General features: G+C 49.1%; 1 protein-coding gene across 1 annotated transcript in view; it reads right to left on the reverse strand.

The window, feature by feature from the left end:
• Positions 1–334: 334 nt before the first annotated feature.
• LOC147124642 (transmembrane protease serine 11C-like) overlaps positions 335–23,696 on the reverse strand; it is a 62,010-nt gene continuing 38,648 nt past the window's right edge. The window contains exons 5-6 of the mRNA XM_085982952.1: positions 15,831–15,967; positions 335–4,193 (exon numbers count right to left, since the gene is read on the reverse strand). Of these exons, the coding sequence (XP_085839078.1) occupies positions 4,032–4,193; positions 15,831–15,967 (299 nt within the window). The 3' untranslated portion in view covers positions 335–4,031. The remainder of the gene's footprint in view (positions 4,194–15,830; positions 15,968–23,696) is intronic.

Consider the following 23,696-nt stretch of genomic DNA (forward strand, 5'->3'; position numbering starts at 1 on the left):
CTACATCGACCTGAGAGGGCAGATGGGGCCTTGGTTTAATGTCTCATCCGAAAGACGATACGTCCGACAGTGCAAAGCGCACATCACCACTCACTTCACCCATAACAAGTACCAGCACCGGTACATCTATTCCCGGGGAATTTAAACTGTGTGGAGGAAGCCCCAAGTGAAGCACAGAGCATGAATGAGGAAGAGGAAGTCGAGGTGGCAGTAGGGAAGCAAGAAAATTGTTGGCCAGAGGGCGAGGGCAACATTTATCTTTGTCACTTGATCTTGCTGCTGACCCAGTCCTCCCAAACAATTGGAACAATAACAAAACCAATATTGGGGGGTCACATGTTTTTATATTTAATGCACAATTTAACTTTTGACAGTCTTCAGTTTGTGTAAAGTGTGAGTAAAATATAGGGTTGTAGAAGAAGACAGTTAGTACCTGGTGTATAAAATACATACACTCACACACTACGTATTCAGAATCACAAATATTTATTGTACATTTGATATTGATTTGTTTTGGACATATAAAATTTTTAAACAAATAATTTAAAAAAGTTGTGCAGACAGAGCTAGAATAAATTTTAAGGCTGTAATTCCATTCAGAACATCTGCTGCCAGTTTCACTGAGGTCTTTTACTGCTACACTTTAAAAATAAAACTGATTTGGTGAATTTCTATGTTCATTGAGGGCAGGGGCTGTCCGTGCGAGAGTATGAACCATTTTTCAATAAGGAACCTGGTATTAGCATCAAAGCTCTGCCAGACTAAACCAGGCCTGGTACAAACCATAGCATGATTGAATTTTACATTAAGTTTGAGAGTGATGTAGTGCAATCTGAAACTAAGGTCTTCAAACTAAACAGAGGAAACTACAAGGGTATGAGGGACAAGTTGGCCATGGTAGATTGGGAGACTGCACTAAAAGGTATGAAGGTGGACATACAATGGCTAACATTCAAGGAAATAATGTATAATTTGCTACAAACATATATTCCTCTAGGGCTTAAAAACCCAAAAGGAAAAGTGATCCAACCATGGCTAACAAATGAAATTAAAGCTAGTATTAAGTCAAAGGAGGAAGCTTATTAAGTTGCCAGAAAAAGCGGTCAGCCTGAGGATTGGGATCTTTTTAGAAATCAGCAAAGGGGGACCAAGAAATTGATAAAGAAAGGGAAAATGGAATATGAGCACAAACTAATGAAAAATATAAAAACGGATTGTAAAAGCTTCTATAGGTATGTGAAAAGGAAAAGACTGGCGAAGGTAAATGTAGGCCCTCTACAGTCAGAGACGGGAGAATTTATAATGGGGAATGAGGAAATGGCAGCGAAATTAAATAAATACTTTGTTTCTGTCTTCACGGATGAAGACACAAAAAACCTCCCAGAAATACGAGAAAGCCAAGGGTGTGGCGAGAATGAGGAACTTAATAAATTATTATTAGTAAAAAAACAGTACTAGCAAAATTAATGGGACTAAAAGTCAATAAATCCCAAGGACCAGATGACCTACATTCTAGGGTTTTGAAAGAGGTGGCCATTGGGATAGTGGATGCATTGGTTGTCATCTTCCAAAATTCTATAGATTCTGGAACGGTTCCTGCAGATTGGAGGATAGCAAATGTAACCCCGCTATTTAAGAAAGGAGGGAGAGAGAAAACGAGGAACTACAGACCTGTTAACCTCACATCAGTAGTTGGGAAAATGCTGGAATCTATTATAAAGGATGCAATAACTGGGCACTTAGAAACTAATAGTAAGATTGGGCAGAGTCAACATGGGTTTAGGAAAGGGAAATCCTGTTTGACAAACCTATTGGAGTTCTTTGAGGATGTAACTAGTGGTTTAACGTTTCATCTGAAAGATGACACCTCCGACAGTGCAAAGTACACAACATCACTCACTTCACCCATAGCAGGTAGCAGCATATGAACAACATTGCCAGTTATTACCAATCTTGTGCTTTAGGCCTGTGCCCACTTGGAATTGGGGGCCCAGAACAAAAAGAAAGACTTGCATTTCTATAGCGCCTTTCACGACCACCGGACGTCTCAAAGCACTTTACAGCCAATGAAGTACTTTTGACGTGTACTCACTGTTGTAATGTGGGAAACACGGCAGCCAATTTGCGCACAGCAAGCTCCCACAAACAGCAATGTGATAATGACCATATAATCTGTTTTTTGTTATGTTGGTTGAGGGATAAATATTGGCAACCACACCAGGGATAACTCCCCTGCTCTTCTTCGAAATAGTGCCATGGGATCTTTTACGTCCACATCTCATCCGAAAGACGGCACCTCCAACAGTGCAGCACTCCCTCAGCACTGCACTGCAGTGTCAGTCTAGCTTTATGTGCTCAAGTCCCTGGAGTGGGACTAGAACCCACAACCTTCTGACTCAGAGGCGAGTGTGCTACCAACTGAGCCACGGCTGACACAAGGGGGCATCATCTTAAAATTAGAGCTAGGCCATTCAGGAGTGAAATCAGGAAGCACTTTTTCCACCCAATGCGCAGCGGAAATGTTGAACTCTCTGCCCCAAAGGGCTGTGCATGCTGGGTCAATTGAAATTTTCATGGCTGGGTTTGATAGATTATCTTACAGAGGGTTCTTATGCCCAGCAGACAGACAAGACATTCATGCCAGCAGTCTGAGTTGAATTTGAACCCAGGTTGAATGGGCAATATCTAATCCATTGCACGACCTGATTCCATTTCAGACTTATTCAACACGGAGCCCTTACAGGCAGCGTAGAGAATTTCATCCAGTAGTGTAGGGCATTGATTTAACCCACTGCTCCACCTAATCCCTGATGCTACGGACATTGATGGCGTTCTGAATGTTGCTGATGCAAACATTAAAGAAAAATATAAAATACTGCACACTTGTGGAATATCAATGGATAATGTAGACCCCACATTGTATTTTAGATTGATTCTAAACCCTAATCAAGTAATAGTCAATAAGAAACAATTAACTATTGTGTTGAGTGGTGGGCCGAGGAAGTAATCTCAGGCGGTGGCGCTAAACAGGCGGTATCGGGTCGGCCGCCCGTTATACGCAGCGCCTGATATTCAGCTCCATAATGGAACTGCATATCCGGCGTTGCATATTACGGGCGGCTGATCCAATACCCTCTATTTGCACCACCGTCCGAGACGTATTTCTAGGCCATGGTTGTTATCCAGGATATCTTCTTTTTCACTATGAAAAATCCCTTTAGAAGCTCAATTGATATTTATTCATTTTAGACATAAGGGGGATAATCTTGACTTTTAACGATTGTGTAAAATGGGTGATATGGGTTTGGCCGCCTGTTATACACCTCTCCTGATTTTCGTTTCCACTGCCTTTATATAACGGGCGGCCAAACCCATATCGCCTGTTTTACACTATCGCCCAAAGTCAAAGTTACTCACATCCAAACTTCCATCGGATTAAAAAATATAACAGAGCTGGGGGCCAGACTCAGAATCCTTGGGCCCTTGGGCATCGAGGACATTCAGGGCCCTCCACATCCCTGCATGATTTCCCCTCTCCCCAATACATTAAAACACAAACCTGTAGTAAAATGCATGAAGAAATGGGTCGTAGAATATTTACACACTGGGTTAATGATCCAGGAAATTATATCACAATATACGACGCTTAAATTAAACTGATCCAGCAGTTGTATGGAGTTTTTTTCTGTGTTATGGTGAGTTTTACCAGGGGCCACATATTCAGCTGGGGTCCCTGGGTAAGGGCCCCCGTAACCCCAAGCGTTAATCAAGCTGTAATTATATTTTGGGTTTCTGCTCCTGGATCATTTGTGTTCAAGAACCAACAATGGAATTGGAACATTACCCATGTCAGATCATGCTCCCTCCTCCTCCCCAAAAAAAAGCATGTAGAAACTTGTGGGTTGAATTGAGATACAAACTGCATTAGTGGCTTCTGTGGCAGCAGGAATAGCTTTTTAGAAACAATTTGTTCATGCAGTAGGACTGAAATATCTGAGGACCACATCAGGACTTTTGCGAAATATTCCCGTCTACAATCCAGTTTCCTGCTGCACCCAGTCTCTAAGAGCTGGAACACGAGCATAGACTCCAGGTATATTAGGACTGGCACATTTAATCCCAAAGCTCACGATCCCAGCAAGAAACCAAGTTTTATCAGGATTCTCACAAACTAATGGACCTCCTGAATCACCCTGTAATAAGAAAAAGAAGGAAAATGCACAGCAGTTATAAATATGTAATGTTGCTGGTAAATTACATAGACCCGTTACATTTACAAAATAGCATGGTGTCCCTGTCAGTACAGGATTCGCAACAGAAATATGGATACAGGAAGGAAATTCTGCAACACTCACACAAAAAAATGGTTCTTATGAATTTTCTGCCACCTATTGTAACATTTCAAATTCCAGTGCCAAACAAATCAATATTAGCAAAATTTAAACTTATGCCATGAATTCTTCGTTGGCCAACTGGCATGCAGGAACAAACAGGTGGGCTGGAAAAGGAGAGGAACAGAAAGGAGACGGAGGAAAACACAAGAGAAAAAGGAAAGACAGGAGAGAGAACAGCATTCAGCAATAAAGGAGAATAATTAAACAAAGAACAAGGGACATAGGAGAGAAAGAAAAAAATAACAGCAGTGAAAGATGAATCATAATGTCAGAAGCTGGAATGATATTTTTCCTGTGCACAAATGAGAGTGAATGCATGAAAGAAAGTTTCATTTCTGTGCCTCCACACAAGTGCATTTTCCAGCTGCGGACACTAGATGGCACTATATTAGAGGCTATCATAAACTATGGCACATGATTCGTCCCAAAGCCCAAGCAACTTGTGCTTACATTTCTTATTCATTGGTTTGTCCCATCTGGAAGGGGCTGTTTTTAGCTCAGTTGCCTCATTGTGCACAAATCCCAGCTCAGAACACCAAGGTCTCTTAGCACCACACCTTGAGATAGATAGAAATTAATAATAGATATATAGGAATTGCTAGACGAGAAAAGACCAAGGTCCATCTAGTTCATCTAATACCATCCTGGTAGTTACATGATACAAGGATAATGGAGTTGTTGACTAATCATGGCAATCAATCTCTATCAATTAGTCTACAACAGACCCAGACATGAGGTGGCAAAATCCCCAGTGGTGGAGAGCTTTGGGAACCATAGGTCCAAAGTCACCTGTTCCTCCCAAGCATTCTATACTATCCACATGTCATGTCTCAAATTACCCATATACTGTATCCAAAATGTTATTTGCGAATATTGATTTAAACCTTTAGACCTGGCTCATGACTCATGTGAGTTGGCAGCACCAGCATATTACTGGCTGTGTGCCACTCTGTACTTGGGTAAAGCAGATTCCTGCAGCGAGCAGGTTCTCTGATCGGAAGCTCCCAGTGAGGTGTGTCCCTTGTAGATTGGAGCCTGCAGTGTTTACATTTTGGACTGAATTCAAGCGCGGCAGACCTGCCATCTCCCCAGCACCAATCCCTGAGAGTGCCACTGGCTGGTTGAGCTGAACGGCCTGCTTCTGAGTTATTGGCTCTCATTTTAATGGGGGAGGAGGGAGGGAAAAGCGCAAGCGAGCCTCGAAACAATGGAGACATTCCGGGGGAGAAATTCGGTTGCTAGCGCCTCCAATTAGCGCCTAAAGAGGCCGAGAAGTGGGGCATTAGCCAATTTTCGGCCGGGTGAAGTGAACCCAGCGCCTCGCCCCATATTGAGCATACATTTAGCGCCGGCGCTAAATCTTAGTGCCCGCTCACGGGCGCAGGCAGATCATGATGTCATTTGAGTGTGCAATGCCTTTTGGGCGCCCTGGACCGGAAATTCAGTGGCGCCCCCCTCCGTAGCGCCTGGCGCTAATAAGGACAGCTTACCTGGAGCCTTCCCCAGTCGCTCTCGGGCTGGAGGGCGTTATTTAAAGGGCACTGGTGTGGTTTAAAAGCGGCAGCCTTTTTGGCTCACAACTTCTTCGAGAGTTACAGAGAGTTGCTGGGCTGCACACTGCGAGCCATTTCACCACTGAGCCAGCGCTGGCAGAGGAACTTCAGCCTTCTGACCATCACCTTGCTGTTGGTGAGCATTTCCAACGGCAGAACTTTCTTTGCGCACTTATTATGGGGGCTGCATTGGAGGGGAACGTCCTGCTGCTGAATCATCTGGAAAGGGCACAGAGATGCAGGGAGAGAGGGGCAGGCATGGCCAGATGGAGGAGGACCAACAGACGTCGCCACACCAGACCTTACGCTGCCAGGGTTTTCCGACAGCAGTTTTCCTACATGAACATGTCGGAGGAGCAGTGTATCAGAAGGCTGCGCTTTAGAAAGGAGGTGTTGACTGAGCTGTGCCACCTGCTTCAGCCAGTTCTGCAGCCTCAGATAAGGTGCAGGACATCTCTGTCGGTGGCTGCGAGGATGACTGTTGCCCTAAACTTCTACGGAAGCGGCCCCTTTCAGGCCGCAACTGGGGACATAGCCAACATCTCACAGTTGGCGGTGCATTGCTGCATCCGTCAAGTGACTTGTTGTGTATGTACCTTTAAGAGAATAACTGGTCTCAGACTGCAGTGCCGGCAGTGACCACCCCTGTATAAAAGGCGCTAGAGAGCCTCTGTTGTTTAGTTTTGTTTATGCCTTTCACCAGTAAAGATCTCTTTGTTTCTCTCCTGCTAGTCCGTGTCTCAATCATTCACGGACTTAACACTGGCGACGAGTTAGAAACGAACTTACCTGCAACTCAGCAGCAGCTCCGACGACGTGTTGAAGGTCGGAGCTAGAAGAAAGAAGAAAAAAAAAAAATAGGCCATTGAAACTCGAGAAACGGGCGTCGACCGTCAATCATCGATTTCAAAACTTGCAGGAGAGACTGTCCAGAGCCAGGCTGGGTTCCTCGGTCCGTGATTTCCCAGCTAGTCGGGCTGGTGGCAGGGAGTGCTCTGATCCTTCCTGGGCTGCAACGGGGCCGGGCAGCGAGTCGGGAAGCAAGGAGAGAGAGAGAGGGTGGAGCATACAGGGCGCGGCTGGTGTTTCGAAGCTGGTTAGCGTTCGGACCTCAGAAGAGGGAGGGAAGTGTCCCAGAGGGCCCGCTCCACGACGGGAAAATAATAAAAGAAAATAAATACGCGCAAGAAACCGTGGAAAGCAGCGCTAACAACAGCGGGGAAGAAGGAAAAGCGCGGGAGGCGCCATTTTGTTAAATCGGAGAAGAAGGCAAAGCGCGGGAGGTGCCATTTTAGATTTGCAAGATGCCGAAGACTGGCTGTATCACTGCTTTTGATAATACATTAGAGGACTGGACCACGTATGTGGAAAGAGTCGCGGTATATTTCGAGGCAAACGATATAGCGGAGGGGAAAAAGGCATCGATATTGTTAAACTTAATGGGCGCTAGAACGTACGGCCTATTGCGGGACCTGATTACTCCAGCCAAACCGAAGGCGAAGAGTTTTAACGAAATTGTTGCTGTTCTACAGGAGCACTTAAACCCTGCACCGCTGTTGATAGCAGAAAGATTTAAATTCCACAGGAGAACTCAGCACAAAGATGAGAGCAATGCTGAGTATCTTACGGAACTACGCAAGCTATCAAAGCACTGCCAGTTCAGAGCAGGACTGGCAGATACCCTACGGGACAAATTTGTCTGTGGACTCCTGAGTGAAGGAACACAGAAGAAGTTACTCGCAGAAAAAGAGCTGACGCTAGATAAGGCTTTCAGCGTGGCAGTATCGTATGAAGCAGCAGCCAGGGGAGCTGCAGAAATTCAACAAAAACCACAGGAATACGGCACCCACGAAATGACACGGGGATTTGCAAAATGTTATCGCTGCGGCAGAACTAACCATGACCAGAAGGACTGCTGGTCCAAAGACAAAATATGCAGACAATGCGGGAAGATTGGACACATTGCACGAGTTTGTAGGTCTGGGAAGAAGACCAGCGACAACAAAAAGGCTACTAAGGAACCGTACAAGAAAGTACAAAAGATGACGGACAGTAGTTCCGAAGACCAGATGAGCGATAGTGAATCCGGAAACAGGAGACTAAGCTGTCTCAAACTTCACAATGTAATCGCAAAAGAGGATCACCGAACCATTTGGGTCACTCTCACGATAGCAGGGTCCCAAGTTAAAATGGAATTGGATACAGGATCAGCGCTAACCGTCATGAATCGACGAGACTACGAGCGGCTATTTTCACACATACCCTTGAGAGAGACATCCATCGTCTTGACGACATATACGAGGCAAAAAGTATACCCCAGAGGAAAAATAAGGGTGCCTGTCGAATACAATGGCAAGAAAATACGGAAATTGTATCTCTACATACTGCCAAATGGTGGACCACCGTTATTGGGATGGGAATGGATCAGGAAGATAAACTTAGATTGGCATTCCATTCATGCAATGACGGTGGACGGTAAAAAAGATGAAGACGTCACTCCTGGACGATTGTCAACAATCTTAGCTAACGCCAAAGAGGTATTTCAACAAGAACTGGGCACGCTTAAAGGTGTAACCGCCTCGATAAAAATAGAAGAGAATGCAGTTCCCAAGTTTTTCAAAGCGAGACCGGTACCATATGCAATTCACCCAGCCGTCGAGGCAGAGCTGGAGAATCTGGAGAAGGCGGGCGTGTTGTCTAAGGTCGACTGGAGCGAGTGGGCGACACCCATCGTTCCTGTCATGAAGAAAACGTTAACCAATAAGTCCGGAGAGCCAAGGAAGATTCGCATCTGTGGGGATTTCAAGGTGACGGTGAACCCAGTCCTTCACACAGTACAATATCCTCTTCCAAGGATAGAAGACATCTTCGCCTCGCTGTCTGGAGGGAAGCGTTTTACAAAAATTGACCTAGCACAAGCATATTTGCAGATGGAGGTTGAAGAGTCCTCTAGGAAGTATCTCACGATAAACACTCACAAAGGTCTTTACCAGTATCATCGATTGGTATTCGGAGTAGCATCGGCTCCGGCGATATGGCAAAGAGCGATGGAACAAGTCCTGCAAGGGATTCCGGGGACTCAGTGTTACTTGGACGACATCCTTGTAACAGGTGAAGATGACAGTGAACACCTTAACAACCTAGAACAGGTGCTCACTAGACTACGGGAACATGGGCTGCGAGGCAACCGCCCCAAGTGCGAATTTTTTAAGAAGCAGATATCGTATTGTGGCCACGTGATTGATGAAGAGGGGTTACATAAGTCCCCTGACAAAATTGAAGCGGTTGTTAAGGCCCCAGCGCCTGAAAATGTGTCACAGCTGAGGTCATTCCTCGGGTTGGTGAATTACTATCATAAGTTTTTGCCGAATTTGTCGACAATTTTGCACCCACTGAACGCCCTGCTACGAACGGGGGTAGCATGGAAATGGAGCGATGATTGTAAGCGTGCTTTCAGAAGAGTAAGGACTTAATCACTTCAAAGGAAGTATTGGCTCACTACAACCCAGCACTGCCAATCAGGCTGGCGTGTGATGCGTCTCCCTACGGCATTGGGGCGGTACTGTCACATAAATTCCTTGATGGTTCGGAGAGGCCGATAGCTTTTGCGTCATGCTCGTTAACTTCTGCCGAGCGTAACTACGCCCAGATTGACAGAGAGGCCCTCAGCCTAGTGTGGGGGGTGAAGAAGTTCAATCACTATCTGCACGATCAAAAATTTACTCTACTAACCGATCATCAACCTCTTGTCTCCATTTTCAACCCTCAGAAGGGCGTACCGATAATGACAGCACAACGGCTGCAGAGATGGTCCCTTTTCCTAGGGGCACACCAATATGACATCGAGTACAAAGGAACTAAACAGCATGGAAATGCTGATGGATTGTCACGTCTACCGTTGCCGATTGTGGAAGAAGAAGACCTTGCAGTGGATCCAATGGAATTATTCCACTCGACCATAGTCGAATGTCTCCCTGTGACGAATGCAAACATAGAAAAGGAAACACGGAATGACCCGACACTATCACGGGTCTATGATTTAACGGTGAAGGGATGGCCAGCACATGGCGAACCACTGCTGCCAGCATTCTCGCCGAGAAGAGAACAGCTGTCAGTGTGCAGAGGAACCTTGATGTGTGGATCCAGAGTAGTAATTCCACCTAAGTTGACGGATAGAGTGCTCAATGAGCTTCATGAGGGTCATCTGGGTGGGGTAAAAATGAAGAGCTTAGCCAGAGCGTTTGTGTGGTGGCCGGGAATCGATAGAGAAATCGAAGAGATGACCAAGAGCTGTGCAGGATGCCAGAAGGTCCAAAACGCCCCACCACAAGCTCCTCTGCATCCATGGGAGTGGCCCTCATCTCCATGGCAAAGGGTGCACATTGATTTTGCTGGTCCCTTCATGGACTCGATGTTTTTAATTGCGGTGGATGCACATTCAAAGTGGCCAGAGGTAATAAAAATGTTCTCAACCACCACGGAAAAAACTATCACAGTTTTACGAACCATATTCACCAGGAATGGGCTGCCTGAACAGATTTGCTCTGACAATGGACCACAGTTTGTGTCTGAAGAGTTCCGGAGGTTCTTAAAGAACAATGGTGTTAAGCATTACACATCTGCCCCATATCATCCAGCCACTAATGGATTGGCCGAGAGGTTTGTCCAAACATTCAAGAAGGCTATCAAGGCAATGTGTAATGAAGATATACCCCTACAACACAAGGTGGACAACTTCTTGTTTGCCTACCGGAATGCGACACATGCGGTTACCAACCAAACTCCAGCCATGATGTTCTTCAATCGAAGACTACGATGCCGCTTGGATTTGGTTAAGCCAAACGTCTGAAGAGATGTGGAGAACAGGCAGTTTCAGAATATGAATGAAAGGCCGACCAGGAGTTTTAAGATAGGTCAACCAGTTTTGGCCCGGGACTACCGCACTGAGAAATGGCAGCCAGGAACGATTTGTACACGACAAGGACCTCTCATGTATACCGTGGACATTGGGGAGAGCATTGTAAGACGACATGCTGACCAGATTCTAGAGTCACTGGAAAACGTCAACTCCACACCACGATCTGATACACCTGGTAATGAAATCGACGTTCCAATTGCAGCTACCACAGAACCGGTAATATTGGAAGCAGATGAACCAAACAACAACATTGATTCCGACTCAACATTGCCAGAAGAACCTGATACCCCAAAGAGGCGTTATCCGGACAGAATCAGGAAGCCTCCTCAAAGACTGAACTTATAATTGCTTAAACTTAACCAATGTATCTAGCAACAGTAATTGTGATTGTAATTCGTTATCATTAGTTGTTAAATGAATGTTATGTACTGTTTATCTAAAAGGGGAGGAATTGTTGTGTATGTACCTTTAAGAGAATAACTGGTCTCAGACTGCAGTACCGGCAGTGACCACCCCTGTATAAAAGGCGCTAGAGAGCCTCTGTTGTTTAGTTTCGTTTATGCCTTTCACCAGTAAAGATCTCTTTGTTTCTCTCCTGCTAGTCCGTGTTTCAATCATTCACGGACTTAACATGACTGATGCCCTGTTTAAAAGGAGGCAGCAGTACATCTCCTTCCCAATGACCCCGGACAAGCAGCGGGTGCGCGCAGAGGGCTTCGCTGCAATAGCGGACTTCCCCATGGTGCAGGGTGCCATTGACTGCACGCACGTGGCTTTGCGGGCGCATGTAGAGAATCCGGAGGAGTTCCGCAACCGCAAGGGGTTCCATTCCTTGAATGTCCAGCTGTTCTGTGACCACCGACAGCTGATCCTCGCAGTGAATGTGCAGTTCCCAGGCAGCAGCCACGACGCCTTCATCCTGCGCCAGACTTCTGTTGCAGACCTTTTCGAGGCCCCGGCTCACCCAGGAGGCTGGCTTCTCGGGGACAAGGGCTATCCTCTGTGCCCGTGGCTGATGACCCGCCCCTTTAAGAGCTGGCCGGCGCCAGTGTGTCTCGGGGAAAGTGATTATTCAGCACCTGCGCTGCGCCCCGCTGCCGCGAAATTGGGTTGCGCCGTCGGGTTGGCGCCTTAAGAGTATCATGCATCGCCTGATTTAGCGCCGCAATCACCTTCAGGGGCGTTGCAACCCAATATCGCACCAGGTGGCGCTAAATTGCGCTTGGCGCTAAACTTTGCGCATCGCCAGGACTAGCGCCCCAAACGGGGCTATACCGAATTTCTCCCCCTCCATAAAGTTAATCGGACTACCGCCCGAGCCCGACCTGTCCCACTACCTATCTCGAGGCACAGGCTGCTTAAAACCTACCTCTTTGGCCAAGCGTTTGGTCCCCTGTCCTAATACCTCCTTCTTTGGCTCAGAGTCAATTTTTGTGTGATTACGCTGTGATGAAGCGCCTTGGAACGTTTTACTACTTTAAAGGTGCGCTATAAATGCAAGTTGTTGTTTTTATTACATGGGATACTGCTATTATGGAGATTGCATTCAGCAATTGCAACTCATTTTTCTGATAAAACTAAACCAGGAGGCAGGGTCCAGGCCCTGGATAGAGTAAGAACAAGTAGTAACCTTTTCCTAGTTAGCTACAGCCTTGGAGTTGCTGAAATGATAGGAGGACTATTATTCCCACCGTAAAACATTTAGGGGGAGAAATTTGGTATAGCCCCGTTTGGGGCGCTAGTCCTGGCGTTGTGCAAAGTTTAGCGCCAGGCGCAATTTAGCGCCACCTGGCACGATATTGGGTTGCAGCGCCCCTGAAGGTGATTGCGGCGCTAAATCAGGTGCTGCATGATATTCTTAAGCTGCTAACCCAGCGGCGCAACCCAATTTCGCGGTGGCGGGGTGCAGCGCAGCGCAGGTGCTGTCAATAATCACTTTCACCGAAACACACTGGCGCCAGCCAGCTCTTAAATGGGTGGGTCATCAGCCACGGGCACAGAGGATAGCCCTTGTCCCCGAGAAGCCAGCCTCCTGGGTGAGCCGGGGCCTCGAAAAGGTCTGCAACAGAAGTCTGGCGCAGGATGAAGGCGTCGTGGCTGCTGCCTGGGAACTGCGCATTCACTGCGAGGATCAGCTGTCGGTGGTCACAGACCAACTGGACATTCAAGGAATGGAACCCCTTGCGGTTGCGGAACTCCTCCGGATTCTCTACAGGCGCCCGCAAAGCCACGTGCGTGCAGTCAATGGCACCCTGCACCATGGGGAAGTCCGCTATTGCAGCGAAGCCCTCTGCGCGCTCCCGCTGCTTGTCCGGGGTCATTGGGAAGGAGATGTACTGCCGCCTCCTTTTAAACAGGGCATCAGTCACTTGACGGATGCAGCAATGCACCGCAAGCTGCGAGATGTTGGCTATGTCCCCAGTTGCGGCCTGAAAGGGGCCGCTTGCGTAGAAGTTTAGGGCAGCAGTCATCCTCGCAGCCACCGACAGAGATGTCCTGCACCTTATCTGAGGCTGCAGAACTGGCTGAAGCAGGTGGCACAGCTCAGTCAACACCTCCTTTCTAAAGCGCAGCCTTCTGATACACTGCTCCTCCGACATGTTCATGTAGGAAAACTGCTGTCGGAAAACCCTGGCAGCATAAGGTCTGGTGTGGCGACGTCTGTTGGTCCTCCTCCGTCTGGCCATGCCTGCCCCTCTCTCCCTGCGTCTCTGTGCCCTTTCCAGATGATTCAGCAGCAGGACGTTCCCCTTCAATGCAGCCCCCATAATAAGTGCGCAAAGAAAGTTTTGCCGTTGGAAATGCTCACCAACAGCAAGGTGATGGTCAGAAGGCTGAAGTTCCTCTGCCAGCGCTGGCTCAGTGGTGAAATGGCTCACAGTGTGCAGCCCAGCAACTCTCTGTAACTCTCGAAGAAGTTGTGAGCCAAAAAGGCTGCCGCTTTTAAACCACACCAGTGCCCTTTAAATAACGCCCCTCCAGCCCGAGAGCGACTGGGGAAGGCTCCAGGTAAGCTGTCCTTATTAGCGCCAGGCGCTACGGAGAGGGGCGCCACTGAATTTCCGGTCCGGGGCGCCCAAAATGCGTTGCACACTCAAATGACGTCATGATCTGCCTGCGCCCGTGAGCGGGCGCTAAGATTTAGCGCCGGCGCTAAATGTATGCTCAATATGGGGCGAGGCGCTAGGCTCACTGCACCCGGCCAAAAATTGGCTAACGCCCCACTTCTCGGCCTCTTTAGGCGCTAATTGGAGGCGCTAGCAACCGAATTTCTCCCCCTTAATATTATCCCTTATAATTTCAAGTGCATTAGAAGTCGGCTTGGAATTGATTCTCTGCAGCATTTACAATCTATCTGTCATAGGGATTGTGCACTTCCTTCCTGTCGTGACTAGTGATTTAGATTCAGCTTAAAGTATACATGAACATACTTCTTTTCTATTGTATTGCATTCGAATGAATGTGACATAATGGGCTAAAAATTCAGTTTGGGGCGCCCAGCTCGCCTGGGCGCCGGAATGACCGCTGCGCGCGGAACCACTTGCGCCATCTGGATATTCAGTTTCAGCGCCCCAAGTGGAAGCCGGCCGCTAAACAAGGGTTTCGCCGCCCCACTTGGGGCGCAGAAACTGAATGTCGGCGCGCAAAGTGCCGCAGCGCCACCCGCTGCGGCACGGCAGGCTGCGGTACTGCAGGCCTTCCTCCCACTGTTAAGGGGGAGGTGCCTGCAACAGCGTGATCCCCGCTCGCGAGTGCCGGCAAATGAGCCCGGCACCAAGGAGAAGTGCCGGGCTCTCGGGAAACAGCCGGCAATGCCGCGGGGGGGGTGGGTGTAGGAGGCCGGGGACGGAGGTGTGGGCAGGCGGCCACCGAAAAAGCGGCCGGCCGCACCTCCACCTTAACTCGCCCCACTACCGCCACAGGTAGGCCCCTGTGTACCGGTCGCTATTTGCGGCCGGTGCGGAGGAGGCGGGCGCGACCAAAGATGGCCAGCGGGGCGATAGCGGGGCGCTGCGCACACCGATGATGGCCTAGAAATTGAGTAGCCTTAGCGCCGCATTTGAGGCGCTAGAGGGCCTAGCGCCGGAGTTATGGCCAGTTGGGAAATTGAGTGGGGCCCTTCCGTCGGCGTTAAGCCGGTAGCGCTGCGCCGGCACCGATGACGTCATCGGTGTGCGCAGCGTCCCGGTTGCCATGCCGACGGGCCCCAGCGCCGAAATTCAGTTGCGGCCGCCTCGCCCGTGGCAGCCGCAACTAAGACTCTGGCAACCGAGTCTTCCCCGAGTTAGCGCCGGCGCATTAAGGTCGCGCGGCGGCCGGCCGCTTTCCCGTCGGCTGCCTGCCCGCACCTCCCTCCCCGGACTCCTCCACCCCCCCCCCCCCGCGGAACAGATGCGTCTGGCCTGCAAGCCCGGCACTTGTCCGAGGTGCCGGGCTCATTTTTTCAATATTTGAACGGACAGCGGGCGGGTGCAGGCAGCTCCTCCTTAACTGAAGGAGGAGGCCTGCACTTCCCCAGCCTGCCGCACCGCATCGGGTGCCGCAGCGCCGGATTAGCGCCGCAATTCGGCACTCAGCGCCCATTGGGAGGCGCTCACGCCCGCCAGTAGCGCCGGCAGCCGTCTGGGCGCGGCGCAACTGAATTTTTGGCGCGCGCAAGGGAATTAGCGCCGGCGCTAAATTTCCGGCGCTAAAGCCCTGGCGCGGCGTCAACTCAATTTCTAGGCCGATGTCATCGGTGGCGGCGCAGCGCTACAGGCTAACGCCGCCATTAGCGCCCCGCTAAATATCGCGCTGGTTGTGGCCAGAGGCGCTAAAGCCTCTGAGTGGCCTCTTTGGGCGCTAACTGGTGGCGCAAGCAAGTGAATTTCTAGGCCAATGCATTTTCTTCAAAGGGTAGAGCTAATATCTTAAGCAAATATAAATAAAAAGCATGTCTACATTCTGTTTAGGGCAAAAGGCTACCTGACAGGCATCGACTCCTCCTGCTAAGATACCAGCGCACAGCATCTTATCACTAAAAGGTTTACTGTTGATTCTCTTGCATTTGTGGTCATTGATGATGTTCACTTTTGCTTTTTGAAGGATTTTTGCAAGCGAGCCTGGAGAAAAAGACCAGAAATTACACACTTTCCATTGTGTTCATTAGTTAAAAACTGTCAGGATATTGACCGACACGTCCCCTCTGCCCTGCTGTCTTCATTTGGATAAGGCCGCATGGATGAACTACAGAATTTGTTCATCCCAGTTTGGCATAAAAATAAAACAAAAAAGGTGACTCAACTGTGGCTAACGAGGAAAATTAGGGATAGCATAAGATCCAAGGAGAGGACATATAAATTGGCCGGAAAAAGCAGTAATCCAGAGGATTGGGAGCAGTTTAGGATTCAACAAAGGAGGACAAAGGGATTAATTAAGAAAGGGAAAATAGAATATGAGAGTAAGCTAGCGGGGAGCATAAAAACTGACTGTAAAAGCTTTTATAGGTATGTGAAGAGAAAAAGATTGGTGAAGTCAAGCATAGGTCCCTTGAAGTCAGAATCAGGGGAATTTATAAAGGGGGACAAAGAAATGGTAGACCAATTAAATACATGTTGGCCCAGAAATTGGTGTCAGGGGCTTCCCGCGGGTGCAAGCCCCCGACCTACACTTACCTAGCGCACCGACATTTGAAGCCTGGGCCTGCGTGCATTTCCTCTCTGTGGCCCGGTTCAGCTCCCGGCACGCTGTGCGTGCGTGATCCAGCGGCGTAGTTAGTTCGATGAGCCAGCTGGGATCACGTGAGCACTGGGCAACCAATCGGAGGTTGCAAAAGTTCATTCATGAGTTTGATAGTAAGAACTGTCAAACTCATGAAAACTCCGGACGCCCAAAACAGTACTTAAACTTCAAATAAAAGTTTTAAAAAATCCCACTAATTAAATGAACTATTAATAACTGTAAAGTCTTTAAAAATAATAAACCTGTGGAAAAAAATTTCTAACTTTAATTATTAGACCACTTACCTTTGAAAACTAAGTCCTTACGTCTGCTTTTTTCATTTGTAAAAAGTTGAGGCCTTCACGCACGGACAAACCTTTAAAAATAAAGGAATTTCAGCGCGCACGCACAGACTCCTGCGCACATGCGTTCGACCTCTGAACCCCTTGGTTCAGAGGAAAGGAAATGCCGGTTTTCCGCGCATGCGCTGTGCATGCTGAAAACCGACACTTCCATCGGGCCCACGCGTGAGTACCCCGTCCGTACTCACGCGTTGGGACCCGAATTACTGGGCCATTTTGGTTCTGTCTTCACAAAGGAGGACACAAACAACCTCCCAGAAATGTCGGGGAACATAGGGTCTGATGAAAGGGAGGAACTGAAAGAAATCAGTATTTGTAGGGAAATGGTGTTAGGGAAATTGATGGGATTGAAGGCCGATAAATTCCCAGGGCCTGATAATCTACATCCTAGGGTACTTAAGGAAGTGGCCCTAGAAATAGTAGATGCATTGCTGATCATCTTCCAACATTCGATGGAATCTGGAACAGTACCCATGGATTGGAGGGTAGCTAATGTTACCCCACTATTCAAAAAAGGTGGTAGAGAGAAAATAGGGAATTACAGACCGGTAAGCCTGACATCGGTAGTGGGGAATATGCTAGAGTCCATTATAAAAGATGTAATAGCAGATCACTTGGAAAACAGTGACAGGATCGGATAAAGTCAACATGGATTTACAAAAGGTAAATCGTGCTTGACTAATCTACTGGAATTTTTTGAGGATGTAACTAGTAAAATAGATAAGGGAGAACCAATGGATGTGGTGTATTTGGACTTTCAGAAGGCTTTCGATAAGGTCCCACATAAGAGATTAGCGTGTAAATTTAAGGCACATGGGATTGGGGGCAAGGTATTGACTTGGATAGAGAACTGGTTGGCAGATAGAAAGCAAAGAGTTGGAATAAACGGGTCTTTTTCCGAGTGGCAGGCAGTGACTAGTAGGGTACCGCAGGGATCAGTCCTTGGACCCCAGCTATTCACAATATATATTAATGATCTAGACAAGGGAACTAGATGTAATATCTCCAAATTTGCAGATGACACAAAGCTGGGTAGGCATGTGTGCTGTGAGGAGGATGCCAAGAAACTACAGGATGATTTGGACAGGTTGGGTGATTGGGCAGAAGCATGGCAGATGCAATATAATGTGGATAAATGTGAGGTTATCCACTTTGGTATCAAAAACAGGAAGGCAGATTATTATCTGATTGGCAATAGATTGGGAGAAGGGGAAGTGCAACGAGACCTGGGTGTCCTTGTGCACCAGTCGCTGAAGGTAAGCAGGCAGGTGCAGCAGGCGGTTAAGAAGGCAAATGGTATGTTGGCCTTTATAGTGAGAGGGTTTGAGTACAGGAACAGGAACTGTCTTGCTACAGTTGTACAGGGCCTTGGTGAGACCACATCTTGAGTATTGTGTGCAGTTTTGGTCGCCTCATCTGAGGAAGGGTATTCTTGCCATGGAAGGAGCTCAGCGAAGATTCACCAGGCTGATACCTGGGATGGCAGGAATGACGTATGAGGAGGGATTGGGTCGATTGGGCTTGTACTCGCTGGAGTTTAGAAGAATGAGAGGGGCTCTCATTGAAACTTATAAAATTCTGGCAGGACGGTGGCATAGTGGTTAGCACTGTTGCCTCACAGCGCCAGGGACCCGGGTTCGAATCCGGCCTCGGGCGACTGTCTGTGTGGAGTTTGCACATTCTCCCCGTGTTTGCGTGGGTTTTCTCCGGGTGCTCCGGTTTCCTCCCACAGTCCAAAGATGTGCGGGTTAAGTTGATTGGCTATGATAAATTGACCCTTAGTGTTAGTGGGATTAAATACGTGGGGTTACAGGGATAGGGTGGGATATGTGTTGGTGTAGGGGTTACGGGGATCGGGTGGGATATGTGTCGGTGCAGGCTCGATGGGCCGAAATGGCCTCTATCTGCACTGTGGGGTTTCTGTGATTCTGTGATTCTGTGACTAGACAGACTAGATGCAGGAAGGATGTTCCCGATGGTCGGGGAGTCCAGAACCAGGGGACACAGTCTAAGGATAAGGGGTAGGCCATTTAGGACAGAAATGAGGAGGAATTTCTTCACCCAGAGAGTGGTGAACCTGTGGAATTCTCTACCACAGAAGGCAGTAGAGGCTAATTCATTAAATATATTCAAGAAGGAGTTAGATATATTTCTTAAGACTAAAGGGATCAAGGGCTATGGGGAGAAAGTAGGGACTGGGTACTGAACTTGGATGATCAGCCATGATCGCATTGAATGGCGGAGCAGGCTTGAAGGGCCGAATGGCCTATTCCTGCTCCTATCTTCTATGTTTCTATGTTTCTATAATAGTGGGCCACTTGATCTCGGAAGTGGCCTTGTACCACTGTGAAGTAATCCTCCTGTTGCCCAGAAAGAAACTTGATCCGGCAACAGTCTTTGGGACTGTTGTGGAGTTGGGAGCAGCACTCCTCCTGGCTCAACATTCAGGTAAGTTTTTTTATAAACTTACCTTTTTGGTGATGACCTGCAGTGGCCCCCTTTAAGAACCACCAATCAGGCTCTATGTAGACTTGGCTATCCTGCACGCAGCTGGCCTGGCACCGTCAGCATTCAGGGCAGGAATTTTGGGAAGGAGTCCTGAAACAGATGTTAGGCTTGCCACAGGGGTGATGGGTGAACGGGACTTGGCGTGAGTTAGGATAAGGGCAGCGGAGTTTTGGATGAGCTTAAGTTTATGGAGGGTGGAAGATGTGAGGCCAGCCAGGCGAGCCTAATGATATCAATTCTTGCTCTTGTTTCCCAGCATAAGAGAAGCTGATCTATAAAATTTATACAATGGTTTAACTGACATCAAGAAAATTGGATGTATTCCCAACATGAAGACACATAGGTTGGAATTTTCACCTTTGCGTCAGGTTGGGTGCGTGCGGGGGGTGTAGCGGGTCCGGAACGCGATGTTCAGAGCAGCACGTTGTTCAGAGTGGCTTTCACTTAATGGCCCCAGTTGAAAGAGTCATGCGCGTTTCCTGGCCCTATTAAATGGTGCGGGTCTGATGATGTCATCGATGACTCGTTTCCAGCATCCATATTTAAAGCAGCCTTGCACTGAACTCACTTGAAGTTTGCCAGAGGAGGGCGGAAGGTGTCAAAGAAAGGCCACAGTACAGCTAAAACTTTTGAAAGGTGGATAGCCAAAGGCAGAAGGCTGCACCCCGGTTATCTGATTCTTTGTTGCATACTCTTGTGGAGGCTGTCAGAGCACCCAGGGAGGTCCTCTTCCCTGCTGGCAGGCAAAGCAGACCTCCACAAGCAACAAAAAGAGCCTGGCTGGATATTGCTGAGGAGGTCAGCAGCAGGGATGTGGTGAGGAGGACCTGGATAGTGCAGGAAGTGCTTCAATGAGCTCATGAGGTCAGGAAAGGTGAGTGCAAAGCCACACACCCCCTTCATCTTGATGTGCCTGTCACCACATCCCCATCACTCTGCCTTCCCAAGCCTACTCCTGCATATCATTCCTCACATCAACATACCTTGCACGTCCAACCATCCCGCTCTGTCTAGGTCACTAGCTGCAGTGTTGATTAAGGTGACATGCTCCGTGACTGACTGCAGCGTGGCAATGCCATGCACCAGGATCCCACATAAGTTGGTAATGGACTCCTCCACTATTCTGACATGTTGCGACAGCTTCCTGACAGGCAGTCCAAGACATTCAGCAATTTCTGGTGCACAGATAAGCATTTCTCCTTTAAAGGCTGAGCCTCTGAAGCCTTCATCTCTGTCCTCTTCAGCAGAGCTAAGATGCAGGTTTGCCCTCTGGTGAGCCATTTCCTGGGCTGTCCCTTCCACCTGCATCTTGTGCTCCATCAATTACTCGGTGCAGACTCCTCTAACTCACATCCCCATCTGACTAACCACCCCTCACACTCACCCTCGTCCTAATGCAATCATAGCAGGTAACACCACAGAAGGAGGCCATTTGGCATTGGCAGCCCACTCTCTCATAGTCACCCTCTACAGATGTAATCCATCTATTCCTTACACTTATTCTATCACTCTCACTCAAACTTCTCTTCTTTCCCTCCTTGCTGGAGAGGAGAGCCCAGAACAACAGGGAGAGAAAGAGAACCTGAGGTGGTCCCCCAGTCCTTGCACATCTCACAACAGCAGAGAAGGCAGCTCTGGAAACTTCGGGAGCTCGAGAGACGCTGGCAGTGGGAGACGGAGAGAGGGGCACATCCCAGCAACCTGGTGACAGAATCACATCTCATAAAGCCACATGGCATACAACAGTCACCCATTTGGTGACGGATTCCAGCAGCCAGTGAAATGTCATCATGTGCATAATGGTAACATTACCTATTCTTATTATAACAGTTCTAATTCATCTCCTTACTCACCCACAGGTTCATCAACTGCCCACCCCACTGTCCAGCCGGAGAAGGAAGACGACTCCTCAGAGGAGCCTCCAGCGTCTGAGGGGGCACCGTCAACAGACCCAAGCACACCCAGCATCAGCGCAGATACGCACACCTCAGTGGGTCCTTTGCACCATAGAGTAGTGTTGTCATCTGGTGTCTCACACTTCACAAGTGAGCAAGAGCAGGCAGTGTTGACAGGGACAGCAGTGGAGACTCCTTGCCAGAGGGCACAAGATGCTCCAAGCTCTGCTCAGCTGCATGCAGACGCTGAGCCTCGGGGCCCATCGAGAAAGAGGGTGATCCTGGAGGGGCAGTAACAATTGCAGAGGCTCTAGCATCTTTTGCAGCCACAATGTCTGCTAATGTTTGTGGTAAACCACTGTTTGTATTCCACTTCCTCAACATTATTGATGAGTACTCTCGTTTCCCGTTCGCCATCCCCTGCCTGGACATGACCAGTGCCACGGTCATTAAATGTCTGAACGACCTCTTCACCCTGTTCAGTTTCCCCAGCTATATCCATAGCGACCGAGGCTCATCGTTTATGAGCGACGAACTCCGTCAGTACCTGCTCGCTAGGGGTATTGCCACAAGCAGGACCACCAGTTACAACCCCCGGGGGAACGGACAGGTGGAAAGAGAGAATGCGACAGTTTGGAAGGCCGCCCTGCTAGACTTAAAGTCTAGGGGCCTTCCGACCTCCCGCTGGCAGGAGGTGCTCCCCGATGCGCTCCACTCTATTCGGTCACTGCTCTGCACTGCCACTAACGCCACCCCTCATGAGAAAATGTTTGTCTTCCCAAGGAAGTCCACATCGGGGACATCGCTACCGCCATGGCTGACGTCCCCAGGGCTGGTCCTACTGAGAAGACACGTGAGGACCCATAAAATGGACCCCCTGGTCGAGAGGGTCGACCTCCTCCACGCCAACCCCCAGTATGCTTACATTGCGTACCCGGACGGGCGGGAGGACACAGTCTCCATACGAGGCCGCGCACCCTCGGGGGCCGCAGTAACCCACTACCCACGACCACCCCCCCCCACGACCCAATATCCAGCCCCAGCAGACGGCAGGCCTGGGCCCTGCGACCCGCTCGACACCTACGAGGACTACACACCAGTGCCCCAGCCTACGCGGGACTCGACGCCAGAAGCTTCACTACCCTAGCCGTCGCCACGTCGATCACAGCGGCAGACAAGACCTCCGGAGAGACTCCAATACACTAACTTTTAATACACTTCACCCCGCCGGACTCATTTTTAAACAAGGGGTGAATGTGGTAAACCACTGTTTGTATTCCACTGTGTACATGCCTGAACATGTCTCGGCTGACTCCTCCCACGAGTCCAGGTATAAAGGTGACTGCTCCACAGTCCCTCTGTATTCTGGACCGGTCGACCGCTCGAGGCACACCTTCATTCTCTTGTTAATAAAAGCCTGTTAATTACACGCTTAATCTCAGTCTTTTGAGTTATTGATAGCGCAACAATTTTATTAACAAGATTTTTATAATGGAGAAGATCCTCACACCAGCATGCCTGGACTTAGATCATCGGGAGGCAGACTCATCCACTAAGTTTACTCACTGGCTTAGGTGTTTTGAAAAATTTCTGATCGCCTCCGCTGAAACGGTCAAATCGGACGAGGACAAACTGGACGTCCTGACCTCCAAAGTGAACCACCGAGTGTACTCGGTCATCCAGGATGCGACCTCGTACGCGGATGCTATCAAGCTCCTCAAGGACCAGTACACGCGCCCAGTGAACGAGGTGTACGCTAGGCACCTCCTGAGGAGTCGTAAACAACAACCTGGGGAATCGACCGAGGAATACCTTCAGGCACTGTCTGTGCTTGGCCGGGCCTGTGGTTGTAAGGATGTAAAGGCTGCCGTGTACACAGAGGAACTTATCCGGGACGCTTTTGTAGCGGGCCACAGGTCCAATTACACCGGACAGCGACTGTTGGAGCAGAGTGACCTCGATCTCAACAAGGCCTCTGAACTCGCACTATCATTGGACGCAGCCTACCGGGGCATGGACGCCTACTCCTCTGCACCGTGGACGCCGCGGGGAACGACAGCCTGGGACATGGTAGGACCGTCTCATAGCGCCGTGCCACCCCAGCCACATCCCAGCAATGGCCCAACTACCGCAGCAGTGTCCCAAGGCCAGACAGCAGTGCCCCAAGGCCAGAAATGCTACTTCTGTGGCCAGGCCAAACACCCCAGAGCGCGCTGCCCGGCGAAAAATGCGATCTGCTCGGGCTGCGGGAAGAAAGGACACTACGCCAGCATCTGCAGGGCCAAAGCCACCCCGAACCCCAGCAGTGCCGCGTGTGGGCCGTGCGGGCCACCATCTTGGGCCTCCCCAGCCATGTGCGAACCACC

Source organism: Somniosus microcephalus, chromosome 1 (genome assembly GCF_052327205.1).
Source record: "Somniosus microcephalus isolate GS21.2 chromosome 1, FLI_Smic_1.0, whole genome shotgun sequence".
Lineage (NCBI taxonomy): Eukaryota > Metazoa > Chordata > Chondrichthyes > Squaliformes > Somniosidae > Somniosus > Somniosus microcephalus.